This window comes from Salvelinus sp. IW2-2015, linkage group LG32 (genome assembly GCF_002910315.2).
Source record: "Salvelinus sp. IW2-2015 linkage group LG32, ASM291031v2, whole genome shotgun sequence".
In the NCBI taxonomy this organism is placed as follows: Eukaryota; Metazoa; Chordata; class Actinopteri; order Salmoniformes; family Salmonidae; genus Salvelinus; species Salvelinus sp. IW2-2015.
In genome coordinates, this window is record NC_036871.1 from 10,453,356 (window position 1) to 10,466,890 (window position 13,535).

The window sequence follows — 13,535 nt, forward strand, 5'->3', positions numbered from 1 at the left end:
ATTGGACATGTGTAGTATTGTATTTTATTTGCTACGGTTTTTTTTTTAATGCCCTCGGGCTCTCCTTTAGTGTAAATTGATTCTATTTTAAAAAGGTTCTATCTCTCTCCACACACACACACACACACACACACACACACACACACACTATCTAGTGAGAGCTCTCCTAAACAGATACTGTTGGGCAGTATTGCAGTGAGAGACCACATACTGTACTGCAATCCTTCACTCGACTGAGAACGTTGATCAACTGAGTCCCATTCAAAGGATGTGCAAATAAGGACAACAATTTAAACACTACGCAAACAACAATTCCCCTACTGGTACTCATTACAATGGCATGTATTGTACGTTTGTTCTATGACTGCTACACAAATACATGTACGTAAATATTGTTTTTATGATGAATAATTATCATTTGCATTCTATAAATTCAAATAAATGCCACACAACATCCATTCTCTGTAATAACTAAGTCCTTAGGGCTATGGCAGAACCGGCTAATACATATTTCAGTGCGAACGTGTTCAAATATGCGACACAGACTGGACACCCTCCTACTGGCACACATCTCTATGGAAAAGTTAACACATTCATGTGCATGTTCTTTGTTAAAAAAAAAGTGGTTCAAGGCCGTTTCTGAGCACGAGAAGTCCTCTTCCCGCTCAATGGCGCCTTCTGTTTTACACAGAATATTTATTCATCTGCCCAAGGGTTTTTCGTGAGGTTTACAGAAACAGTGATATGTTTGATGMGGGAGAGAATTAAGTGGTGCAGTATCTCCAGTCAAAACCAAACCTTAGGGCACCAGGACCTTAGTTAAGACTTCAAACCAAATGGGTGAAACACAGTGAGTGTCTGCGTAGCCGCACAATGGGGGAAAAAGCTACAGTACACATGCGCTAACTGGTTTAAACGGTAAATCACAGTGGTGAGAGATGCCTTCAGACGTGCACATTGTGGTGCAGTCGGGGAACCATGAGTTGATTTCGTGTAAGACGTACAGCATACTATCTCTGCTGTAAAGGCGATCTCATTCATTCTCACAGTGAATTTCCGTTTGCTGTAATATGAACTATAATGGTGTTCCAGTACTTTTTCAGTAACACCTGCCAACTGGTACGGTTCCACGATGGCGCCAGAAACACCGAACATGATATTCTAGCAGATGTGATGAAACACATCGCACTGATTACAATTGGAGCATATTACAAGTCTTTCCAGACTCGATATCATGATGAATGATCAATATCAAATTACAGTGGCATTATTCATACTCTACGGGTTCCTGTCCTCTGATCATGCCATAACCCAGGCAAGATCAATAACATAATTAGCCACCAACCACATGCATGGCTGTGATACATTATATGGCTGACATAACTTGGCTACGATCGCACAAAAATGACCATATAAAAGGAACCTGGGTCATTTATCGAGCAAAGGGGTATGCGGGCAGAGTGACAAACCCCGACAATTATGGCATGTTACAACAGCATGCATTAAAACGAGAGCGCAGCAGAGGTCAAATACGGGCGTCAAATTGCACTTGGGTGACCGGAGCAAAAACATCTGGCATATAGAGTGATGGTGGTCTACGGCAGCGTTGCTCTGGGCTACTGAGGAAACCCCCCACTCTTTGTATCTAACTGGACTGCACACGATTCAATACACCTCTCCTTGTGAGAAATCACTCAGGTGAAATACAAGAAAGTCATGTGAACTGTGCACGTGGAGAGGATAGGAAACCATCACCTAGTAGAAGAACCGTAGCAGCTGTCCAGTGTGTGTGTGTGCGTGCGTGTGTGTGTGCGTGCGTGTACAATGTATGTAAAACCTTGGAGGGCATTTCTTCCCTTCATTCTCTGTACGTAGGCAATGCCTTTAGAGAGGCCCAGCTATACAATGTCAGGTTTTCCTCACCATAGCAACAAACATAGAAACATAAATCTATTTCAGTTACCAAGCGTGGAGTAGCAGCACTTAAATGCAGNGCAATGTGTGTATGAGCAATATGTGTGTACAGTGTATGTCAAACCTTGGAGGGCATTTTTCCCTTCATTCTCTGTACGCAGGCAATGCCATAGAGAGGCCTAGATATACAATGCCAGGTTTTCCTCACCATAGCAACAAATATGGAAACACAAATCTATTTCAGTGAGCGAGCGTAGAGTAGCAGCACTTAAATGCAGAACAAAAAAATGGGAAAAAACACAATAAATTAGCGAAGGCCTTTAGGTTAGTACTCACTCCCTCCTTCATGCCGGACGCACAGGAAAATGGTGTTTCCCATCCACCTCCCCAATACAATGTGAATGTGTTATCAGAGATCGGGCCATTCACTCCCAGCATACAGGATATGGCTGGGTTCCACCCCCGTTAATGAATGAGGGTGACATTTCTTCATTGGTGTGTGTTTACTTACAAGGTGTTGGCTGCCCTGGGCCTGAGGATGGGAAGGTAGCCAGTGGAAACATGCACAACACTGCACGCCCAATCGAGCTAAAACAAAGTGCCTTGTAGAACAGGCCTGGTGAGAACTGATTGAGAGAGTCAGATCAACAAATGTTGTTTCCGCTGGCAACGGATGGAGCCTTGAACAGCATCGCTAATCATAGCAAAGCAGGGGATCTGTTCGACATTGCAGGCTCATGGGTCACACAATCGCAATTACCGAAGTCTAGTCGTATAGCCTGAATAAATGCTGCCCTAATAGCAGTAGCCGTGAAAAGACTACTCTTAGAAAACAACTAGTCTTGACGAGCCTATGCGATTTTGGAAAAGAACACATTCCTTTAAAAAAAAATAACGCTCTCTAAAAACAACCGAGCCAAAAAAAGCAAAAGCCAACGAAGGTGCAAACACAGCAGCATTATGTCATATGGCATCAGGTTGGTGGCAGTGGCACGGTAACGTATACCCTATTGACCTCCTATAGCTCACATAGGGTGATTATGACCGTGTACCGCTCCAGTTTGGCACCAGCGGTACAAAGGCTTTACTGTAATAGTGTAATAGCTTTCCCCTTCGTCTCTCCATCCATCCTGCCGATGACACCCGCGACCCCATCATCCCTTTTAGAGGTATATAGGCTGGCAACAGGAGCAAGTCTGCAGCCGAAGCCACTCAYTTGTCCAGGGGGGGACACCTCTGTRTCAGTAAGTGGCAAGGATTCAAGAGTACTTACACGAGACTCACAATGGGATCAGCAAGTTACCTTTCAAAGCACAAATGTTATTGAAGCTGGACACAATATCACAGTGCCATCAATATGGAGCAGCTAGTGAGTTTCGGGGGGGTGTGTGTTGCAGGATACTGTGATTGTATACACTGTATCAGTCTCGCCTATCACAATGGTTTTGTTTAAGGGATTTCAAACAGGGGAACTAGACTCGTTAAGGGMAAGTCAATAAAGGAGAACCAGAAAGCTGTGAGTGTATCAGAAAACGTGTAGTAGTTGTTCACGTCTGATGGACTAGACAAGCATTTAATGCATATGTATAATGTAGGCAATTCAAGCATTGTTATATTCAGTTTTGTTATGGTTATTTTATGATGAGCCAGGGTGCATGCACAATATGGAAATGCATATAGTTTAATGTAACAGCAATATAAATTCAAGAGGTACATTTTTTTTAAGGATTTATTGGCAGAGATTACATTAAAAAATGATATCACTTACAATACCACAATCTCGGATGAAAACATATTTGAGCATTTATTTATTATTTACTGTTAGGCTACATGTCCATTATGTCATGGTTTGGCTTTTGCACAGTATTTGCATCCAACCCGTTCATTAGTTTGTACGTTGCAGTACAAAGGATCCAATGAAAAACTGGACTACGGTAAGGTGCTTCAAAGCTAAATGTTTTGTCATAACTGTGGCACTATTCCAAAACGTGTAACAGGAGAGAGTAGCCTACTGTGAAGATTTAACAGACAGTTATCTCTGGCTGCGAGTGAACAGATTTACATTTTTCAACGCGCAAAAAAAGACTCGCTGTTATTGCAACATGGAACAGGTGTGTGTGTGTCCGTGCGTGCGTGTGTGAGAGAGATTCTAGGAAAGAGGGGGTGAGTGTGAGAAAGAGAGAGCGCGTTCGTGCGTGTGTGCGTGCGGGGGGTGTGTCATAGGTTACATTAGTGTTTTTTGAAGAAGCAGTTGCAGTTACATGTAGACCCTTACGAATGTTACCTGTGAAACAATATGCACTAACACATACCTATCCATCGATCCAAATAACCCACATGAAACGCTGTTAGGCCTATATCAAATAATCATGTGACAGGCGTGGCCATGGAATGTTAACGTTATATAGCCAATTTACAGGTTACAGGTTTATCAGACACTAATTATTTGTATCAATGGTGCATCAGCAAATGTGAAATGTACCTGATGATGATCGATGAGTATCCTCTCCTCTCCCTTATGCGGGCTCTCGGGCCACAGGTGATAGCTGGAGCCGTAGTTAGGGCTGCTCTTGCTGCTACTGCCAGTCGYAGACGAGTTCCCTCCGTACGGCTGCGTTGGTGAGTTTACACGAGAGTCGCGGCAATGGTGATGCGGCTGGTTGGGGTGCTGTGGCTGGTTGGCTTGGTTTGTCCTCCCTGGCTTATTGCGGTCTTGGTCACAGTGCTGCGGACGCCCCAGTGCGTCTTGCTGATGCTGTTGCAGCAGTGGTGCCTGGTTATTCCGACAGAGCTCTCCTGAACCGTTGGCGCAGTAGTAGACAGGGAAGCTGCTCCCCACCAGTAGCTGTTGTTGAGCTCGCAATTGTGGGAGTTGCTGTAGCTGTTGCAGGTCCTGAGTCTGGGACTCGAATGCTCGCCGATTAGCCTCGATTGACTCACATACATTTATAGTGCGCCCCTTCTGCGAGTTTGCTCGGGTTGCTTCAGGGGAGGGGTCCCTGTGTTGGAGTCTACTGTGCTGCTGCTGCTGTTGCTGCAACAACTGCTTCTGGTCTCGGTGCCCTCCCCCTCCTCCTCCTCCCCGGCAGCGTTCCACGTTGCTCGCCTGTTGATAATTGTCACTGCTTTGCAAATTATCCCCGTGATTAGATTCCTGCAAAAACAGCAGAGAGGACGACGGCGGCAAAGATGGGGAGGGCTGCGGCGGGTGAGCGAGGGGCTGGCGCTGGTGAGAAAGGCTCGCCTTCTCGGGAAAATTGCAGTTGCAGCTCTGAAAAACAGGCTGCTCCGACTGCGGCTGGGAGCCGGCTGCGGCCCAAAGGTTCTGCTGAAGGTGCGCTGGCTGCCCGGCGGGTTCACAGACCCCGTGTGAAGGTCGCTGGGCGATGTCGTAGCTTGTCAGAGGCGGTGGGTCGCCGTGCTGCGGATGACAGGCATGGATACCTCTTCGAGAGGGCTTGCTCAGACAAGGCAGTTGGTGGTGGTTCAGGTAGTGCGAGGTGGTAGTCGAACGCTCTCTGAAAGACGGAGGAGGGGGCGGCAGACTGAAATCCGGAGCGACTGGGTTTGGGTCTTGGCTCTGCACGCTGCCTCGCTCTTCGTCGGGGATTTGGTGCTGATGGACAGCTCCCGCGTATCGATGCCTCATCCCCTTAATAGCCGCGTCTTACTGTGGATGCTCCTTTGCCTTGTATAGCTCGGACACCCGTTCATTGCGATCAGTCCCAGCAGAATAGAGCCGACTCGTCTCATTGGTAGGTTTGACCAGGACCTGCCTTAAAACGTCACCATACGGCCAAAACACCGCCTTCGTTAGAATATTGGTAGCCACATATGCACACATGTTAGTGTATAGAGCCTCAACGACAACAATGCGCGCAACTGATTTGGTTGATGCGACAACCAAATAGGGATGAACGTGTTAAGATCCTTTGCAGGCTTGATCGATATGTCCAATCATTTATAAACGCATTGGATCTTGACTATCGAATATCCACTGTTGCCACAACCACCATGCATGTCATCAGGCAATCACTTCCTCCAACTGAATCTGCTTTTGCTGTCTACCCTGAGAGCTATACCATAACTAGGCTTAGCCTACTTGGTTGTGTCACTACTCGGTCTATAGGTCTATAATACGAGGTTCTATAAAACTCTACTTCCAACCATTCAACATAAGCATGAAATGAAAGGCCTATTTAAAAAGTAATGTAATAACTCTTCCGACACCTCAAAAGACTTCACATACTTGGTCCATATAGTCCATTCGAGAAAATTGTTTTTAATAATGATCGAAACCCCTCCTATCTTATCGTTTAGACTTGCAGGTCAGTGTTTAATATTTAATCAAGAGTAGACATGGTTTTGGATTACCAGGCAGAAAAAAAAATCGGCATGATATCATGCACAGCCTGCATGGTTGAGCACAACAAAATGTGTAACCATAAGAGGTGCTCACAAGGCCTATGTAAAACACTGTAGCTGCTGTCGGATTGCGTTACACACAAAGCATAATGATATAAAAGCATTTTGTTGTCTGGCAACATGGTAGGATTTGTTGTGTAGGCCATTTTAAGACAACCTGCTGATAGATCCGAGGGAGGGAAAGAGCGAGGGCGTGAGCGAGGGAGAGGGGAAGTGCAAAGAGGGGGAGAGCGCTGTCCATGCTTCTGAAAGAGTTAGCTGGTGAGCAAACGGCAAAAATACTAACCAGTGGCGGTTCTAGCTTGTGTGGCTCCCTGGGCGAACCCCCCCTTCAGCCCCCCCCACACAAAAAAATAAGTACCATCCTATATCACACAAATACACAAATAGAATAACACACTTATAAAGAAGAGAACCTGATTATTGCACTATTGCACTTCAAACAAGAAACACACAAACTAAATTGCACAACTAATTGCATTACTAATTGCATTAGTACTGTACAAAGTTACAGGTGTGCTATTTGATAGATTCCCCCACTCCCCCTACCTCGGGCTTCCAGTGGGGAGACCTGAGGTCAACCTAGCCCCGCCCCCCTCCCTATCTCGTACTTCTGAGTGGGAAAGACATGATGTCATTAAGGTGAKGTGCAAATGAGCGATATAAAACCGATTGTGCAAATGTCACCATTCAGAATATGTTTTTTATTTTTATTTAACGTTATTATTGTTATTACTATTATTCATATTTTTCGTGCGGGCGCCCCGTGCCGCCCCGGGCAAGWTGCCGCCCTGGGCGGCTGCCCATGTCGCCTATACCTAAATMCTCCACTGTAACTAACTGAAGGACAGCGACCAAGGAGGGTGGAAAGGGAGGGGAGGGTGAAACCCAAAATTATATGTGAAYGATGATCTGTGTTTAAGACAAAAAAGGAGGGGGTAGTGGTTCACTATCCATTTCGAAGGGGAAAAACACATTTCAAAATAAAACTGACAATAGCCTATAGGCCTAACTTTATAAAACTGACATAAGTCATAAAACTCAAAAATGACATGTTGCCAGTTTGCGTAGAAGCTGGAGAGAGTGGGTGGGCAAGAGAGAGGAAGCAAACTCGTTTTCATCATACATTAGGAGTACTTCTTAATAAGTAATACTTTCCAAAGCTGGCTCAGCCATTTTGAGTTTTGATGGGCCTCAGACTGCAGATGTAGACCCTTTCCTCAATAGTTGGGGGGAAGGCTTAGGTACACTCTGTTTTATAGCTCCTGTGAAAGACTGAAGGAATTTGGAGTAGCCCTGGCCAGCATCACATTAGAAACCTGATCATTTTCATTAAGTAATTGGTCGTTGTGACCTGTGCGGGTTCCTTGGCAAGATGGAGTTTCATTTGGTCGTTTGGGATGCAATGTTACTGCTGCCATGTAAATAATTAAATCAAACTTTACAACTCTTACACAAACACAAACGTCCACGAACACGAGTGTTAACACACACAAGCACAAGAGTGCGCATTCCAAAACACACACGCTCGCACGCACGCACACTCACTCACTCACTCACACACAGACACTCCACTCCTCCCACCCTCTCTCTCTAGCAAAAAAAGATTGGCATGCCTATTTAATTCCTCTTGGATTTAGCCCACATACCGGGACCCATCCTTCTTAGCTTGACTATTTGCATTAGGATGCATGTTGTGTGTCTAGCCTTGGTGACATCCCGTAAGAAATACTGTGGAAGCTCAGTGACACATAAATGGTAGTGTAGAGAACATGGGCGAGGAGAAGCGGTTATACCTAACACAGGAAGCAGATAAGAAGACCGTAATCACAGATGAAGTTGTATATACACTGAACCAAAATGGAAACACAACATGTAAAGTGTTGGTCCCATGTTTCATGAGCTTGAGGCCCATTATCGTGCCATTCATCCGCCACCGTCACCTCATGTCTCAGCATGATAATGTATTGCCCCGTGTCGCAAGGATCTGTACACAATTCCTAGAAGCTGAACATGTCGCAGTTCTTCCACGACCTGCATGCTCACCAGACATGTCACCAATTGAACATGTTTGGGATGCCCTGGATTGACATATAAGACAGCGTGTTCCAGTTCCCGCCAATATCCAGCAACTTCGCACACAGTGGTGGGAAAAGGACCCAATTGTCATACTTGAGTAAAAGTAAAGATACCWTAATAGAAAATTACTCAAGTGAAAGTGAAAGTCACCCAGTAAAATACTACTTGAGTAAAAGTCTAAAAGTATTTGGTTTTAAATATACTTAAGTATCAAAAGTAAATGTAATTGCTAAAATATACTTAACTATTAAAAGTACAAATAATTTCAAATTCCTTATATAATGCAAACCAGACGGCTCCATGTTGTTGTTTTTTGATTGTCTTACGGCTAGCCAGGGGCACACTCCAACACTCAGACATCATTTACAAACAAAGTATGTGTTTCGTGAGTCCGCCAGATCAGAGGCAGAAGGGATGACAAGGGATGTTCTCGTGATAGGTGTGTGAATTATACCCTTTCCCTGTCCTGCTAAACATTCAAAATGTAATGAGTACTTTTGGGTGTCAGGGAAAATGTATGGAGTAAAAAGTACATCATTTTCTTTAGGAATGTAGTGAAGTAAAAGTAGTCAAAAATATAAATAGTAAAGTACAGATACCCCAAAAAACTACTTAAGTAGTACTTTAAAGTATTTTTACTTAAGTACTTTATACCACTGTTCGCACAGCCATTGGAAGAGGAGCGGGACAACATTCCACAGGCCACAATCACCAGCCTGATCGACTCTGCAAAGGAGATGAGTCACGCTGCATGAGATAAATGGTGGTCACACCAGATACTGACCGTTGCACCAACAGATGCATATCTGTATTCCCAGTCATGAAATCCATAGATTATGGCCTAATGAATTTATTTCAATTGAATGATTTCCTTATATAAACTGTAACTCAGTAAACTCTTTGAAATTGTTGCACGTTGTGTTCCTATTTTTGTTCAGTATAATAAGAGCAGGTGCAGGTTAGAGAAAATAAAACACATTCTATTGAATAGAGGGGAGATGGAAACTATGTTGTGCTGTGGTCAAAGAAGTCAACAAAAATAAGGATAAAACTACAATAGTGAGGATACAGGGGAAATACTGTAGTAACGTTGTATGCATCTATCAGTTCTCCACATCTTCTGTGTGTATGACCTGTAGGTATGCCCTATTGCATTCTAAAATAAAAATAGTGTTTTATATTACGACCCCAACCCACCAATGTCTCATCAGACTCAACACCTATGCATGTGTAGCATGACATGATTTGGTTAAACAGTGCACACTCTGTGCCCGTCTGTTCTCTGAGTCCAACAGGCTCTCCGTGAATCTATCCATGTGTAATGAGAGTTGCCTTCTCCCTCTTACTCTCTTTGTGCTCACTGTGGGAAGCGGTGGAGCCAACAGCTGTTGTGGAAACAGGAGAGCGAGAAGAGCCTGTGTTGGGAGGCTGTACTTTTTACATTTAAAGAGACAAGCCGCGTTTCAAATAAATCCCTGCTCCTCTGCCTTATATGGAGGGGAGTTCTCATGTGATGGACAGGAGCGACGGCCATCTTGGATTGCTGTCTGTCAATTCAAAGCAACTTCGGGTCCATTTGTACGACTTCACTCGAGTGCGATGACTAACAATGGTGATTCTTTCAAGCAGTGAGGGGGCGAGGGTCCTTGGTGCAATGTTATGACACACAGAGGAGGTGACATCCAACAGAAGTGATGCATTTGTACAGCATTGCCAATAGCATGATGAATGACCCCTGAACTCAGAGATATGAGACAGTGACTCAAACAGGCCTGCCCATCACACACCACACAGAGAGAGAGAGAAAGAGAGAGAGTGAGAGGCATACCCTAGCATTTTCACATGTATTACATGTTAACACCACCATTTCACATGTGAGGAGAATAACATGTTTTCACCTCACATGTGAATTGTGTTTTCACATGTGAAATTTACATTTTCACACGTTAAAAACTTTCACGTGAAAATCGGATATGCAGTTTCCCATGTGAAAAACATTCTCATGTAAAAATCCCACTTTCACATGTGGAATTGCAAGTTCACAAKTGAAAATCAATCATGTGAAAATCTAATTGACAGGTTCACATGTGAAAATCTCACTTTCACATGTGTAATTACATTTTTGGGGGGTTGGTTAATGGATCACATTCAACTGGCAACGTAGTTCTGCTGTATCAAGGTCACTGCCTGTTAAAGGGGCAATSCTTAGTTGCTACATACACTTTTGGACTTATAAATGAATRATATGAAGCCACTGAACCTTTAGGAATAAAACGTATAAATGCCTTATGAGCTTAGTTCAACTGTCGTAACCCATCAGAACCCATGGCATAAGCTTGTTTTACTCCTATGTTAGTAAACAAAGTAAATGTAAAGCACCACTGTATAGCCTAAAAACATGTTTAAACCATCATTTTGATATCATGCATGGGCAGTACTTGTATGCATAGCGTAGTCTATGGATTTGAGAGTGGTTGCATTTCTCCAGCCCCATCCCTCAGCTTTACTGAAACTGTGGCGGGGAGAAGACTTTAAACACTTTTAATAGAGTAATAGCGTTACATGATGCAATCCTCAAGTGAGTGAGCWAAATTTTTCCTATTAATATCAAGCGAACATTCTGAAGGCGAGAAAAAATGTCTTAGTATTGTAAACAAAAAGAATGTTATCGAAAGCTTAACATAAACCCAAAAGTATTGATAGCAAAACAAAATATTACAAGGAAGTCATTTCCAAATGCGAAWACAAATTAATTGTAAAAATCATTTTCAGTGATTGTTTTTTATGATAATGCTATAAAATAACACGCTTCCTTCTTTCCTGCAATTTTCCCTAKCTTTGGTTATGTTACCCTGGCCTTTGCTTTCGCTGTCTTTTTCCCAGTTTTGGCACATTCATTCCAGCGACATAGCACCCTGCATCCCACTGCTGGTTTGCCTCTGAAGCGAAGCAGTGTCTGTCCTGGTTGTCCCTGGATGGGAAACCAGATGTAGCTGGAAGAGCTAAAGAAAATATATATCACGTGCGAGAAAGAAATTCATGAGGGAAAAACACGTGAACAATGTACATGTGTCCGAAAAACCACGTGTCTGACTCATGTAAAAATAAATACATGTTTTGTAAGGGTAGGCACCGTCGACCAGATAGATACTGGCAGACAGCGGCACTGACAGCCGAGCGCCCAATGGTTGAATAGAATTTCTCTGACAGCTAGATCATCAGTTAGATTTGCTAAGGCTACTCAAACGACTAAGCATCCCGCCATCATTCAGGGCAAGGCAGGTACATGGCAAGCCGCTATTAAATATCAGTTTGCGTGTTAGTATCCAAGCCCCCATAAATGAATGGACCGACACTGGGCGGACAACTTTGATTAAGTGTTTTCTATTGCAGCTACAAAGAAGTGGGCCGCCGGATGATAAAGTGCCACATGCAGGCAGCAGCTGTAGTACAGCACGCTGGCGCCGGCTCATCCAGATCAGATCCATGTAAAGGGATATTCTGAGGAGCATTCAAGTTCATACACCACTGTGAAAGCGCCGTGAGAAAGAAAGCCTGTAACTGTTACTGTTACGCCATGACGTCATGCGCCAATGCAAAGATAAGGGACCAATAACCAGCTAGTTACCATGGCCGAGGGATCGCATCCTCCTCTCTACACTGCCTGAACATGATCATGTCTTCTCATTAGGGAGGGGGTACACCGTGGTAGGGTTGGTGTGCCCGATGGCGGTATGAGGTTTTAAATGAATGGCTGGATGGATGGTTGGATGGATGGATGATGAGGGAGAGGTTATAGTTATTATGGAATGCAGTGAGATGCATGTCGACAAAGCAGAATGTACAGTACTCTAACAACGACAAAGGAGCTTCCCCTGATGCTCATCAATTGACCCCCCTCCCCCAAGGAGCCGAATCATCAGATTCCCTCCACTGAGCCAATATTGTGGTCCCAGAGGAAGCAGGTTGGAGGAGCGGTTAAGGACAGGAGAATGGACATGTTGAATGGGATAAGGACAATGAAAGAGAAGGCCACTCTGAAGGGGGTCTGAAGCTTGTGATGTCGGAGATGGCCAGGAACAAGCTCCGCACACAACAGTGCTTTGAAAGTGTGTATTGGTGGAGAGTGTGTGTGGGTGGAGAGGTCTGTGTGGAATAGAGGGTATCTAGGTGAAATATGGAAATGAGAGGTATAAGAGAAACTCATCATTCATGCAAGGTTCAAAGACTCACCCGAGCCTCTCATCCCTTCAGAGCCACAACAGCAACACAAAGAAGGGAACTGACCACAGCAAGCAAGCACTTAGAACCGTGGAACCATATTGTTAGCTTGGCCATTGAAAGTAAACAACAGCCTTCCTGATTTAAGTGCTACGCATGTACTCCCCTGTGCAAAATCATATGCCAAGCCTCTAGGTCAAAACATTGACTTTGTAACTGCTATCACAAATGTTCTTCTCTATTCTGCATAATTCTATGCATTTTCTTCATTTCACTATACTGTTATTCTAGTAAAAAATATATATAATTTATCTCAATATAATGTGAGAGAAATAGCCTACCTGATTCGTCTGTGGGTTGTACAGACTTCTCCTGGAGGAAGAAACATCAACGGAGATTATAAATGACAGTAAGAAAATCAATGGTCATACTTAGATATAGTACTTTGGGTGTAGGCCTTTAGGCTCTGCTGAAAGTCTTTTGTTGTCTGTGCCAATTGGGGCTCTGGGTAAAATAACCCGATGAAATATTGTTTCCAAGCATGTTTGACTGTAACATTGGAATTGTAGCGTCATTGGTCAAATTATTCCCAACGTGGGTGTTTAATTTATTTCTTCTCTCTTGTATTTTTTCCCATGGCACTAGCTTGCGCCACTTGCATGTTTACGACAGACTTCCACTGCATAAACACGTTTTTTTTTGTGGGGCTTGCGTGGGGCTTGCGTGTCTCCATTATAATTATAAAGGATTATGTCCACCRTCCTGAAATGAAATGAATTATAAATCCAATCCAAACCAAAAATTTGACAGCGAAGATGGGTTTCTTAAAGAAATGCTGACAGTTGCTGTAATATATGTGACGTTCCTCTTCTAAATGAATGCAGGGATTCCTGGTT

General features: G+C 43.8%; 1 protein-coding gene across 1 annotated transcript in view; it reads right to left on the reverse strand.

Annotated features, from left to right (window-relative positions):
• Positions 1–5,591, reverse strand: part of LOC111957281 (small conductance calcium-activated potassium channel protein 2-like) — a 58,971-nt gene extending 53,380 nt beyond the window's left edge. The window contains exon 1 of the mRNA XM_023978071.2: positions 4,397–5,591. Coding sequence (XP_023833839.1) covers positions 4,397–5,563 — 1,167 coding nt within the window. The 5' untranslated portion in view covers positions 5,564–5,591. The remainder of the gene's footprint in view (positions 1–4,396) is intronic.
• Between the last annotated feature and the right edge of the window lie 7,944 nt (positions 5,592–13,535).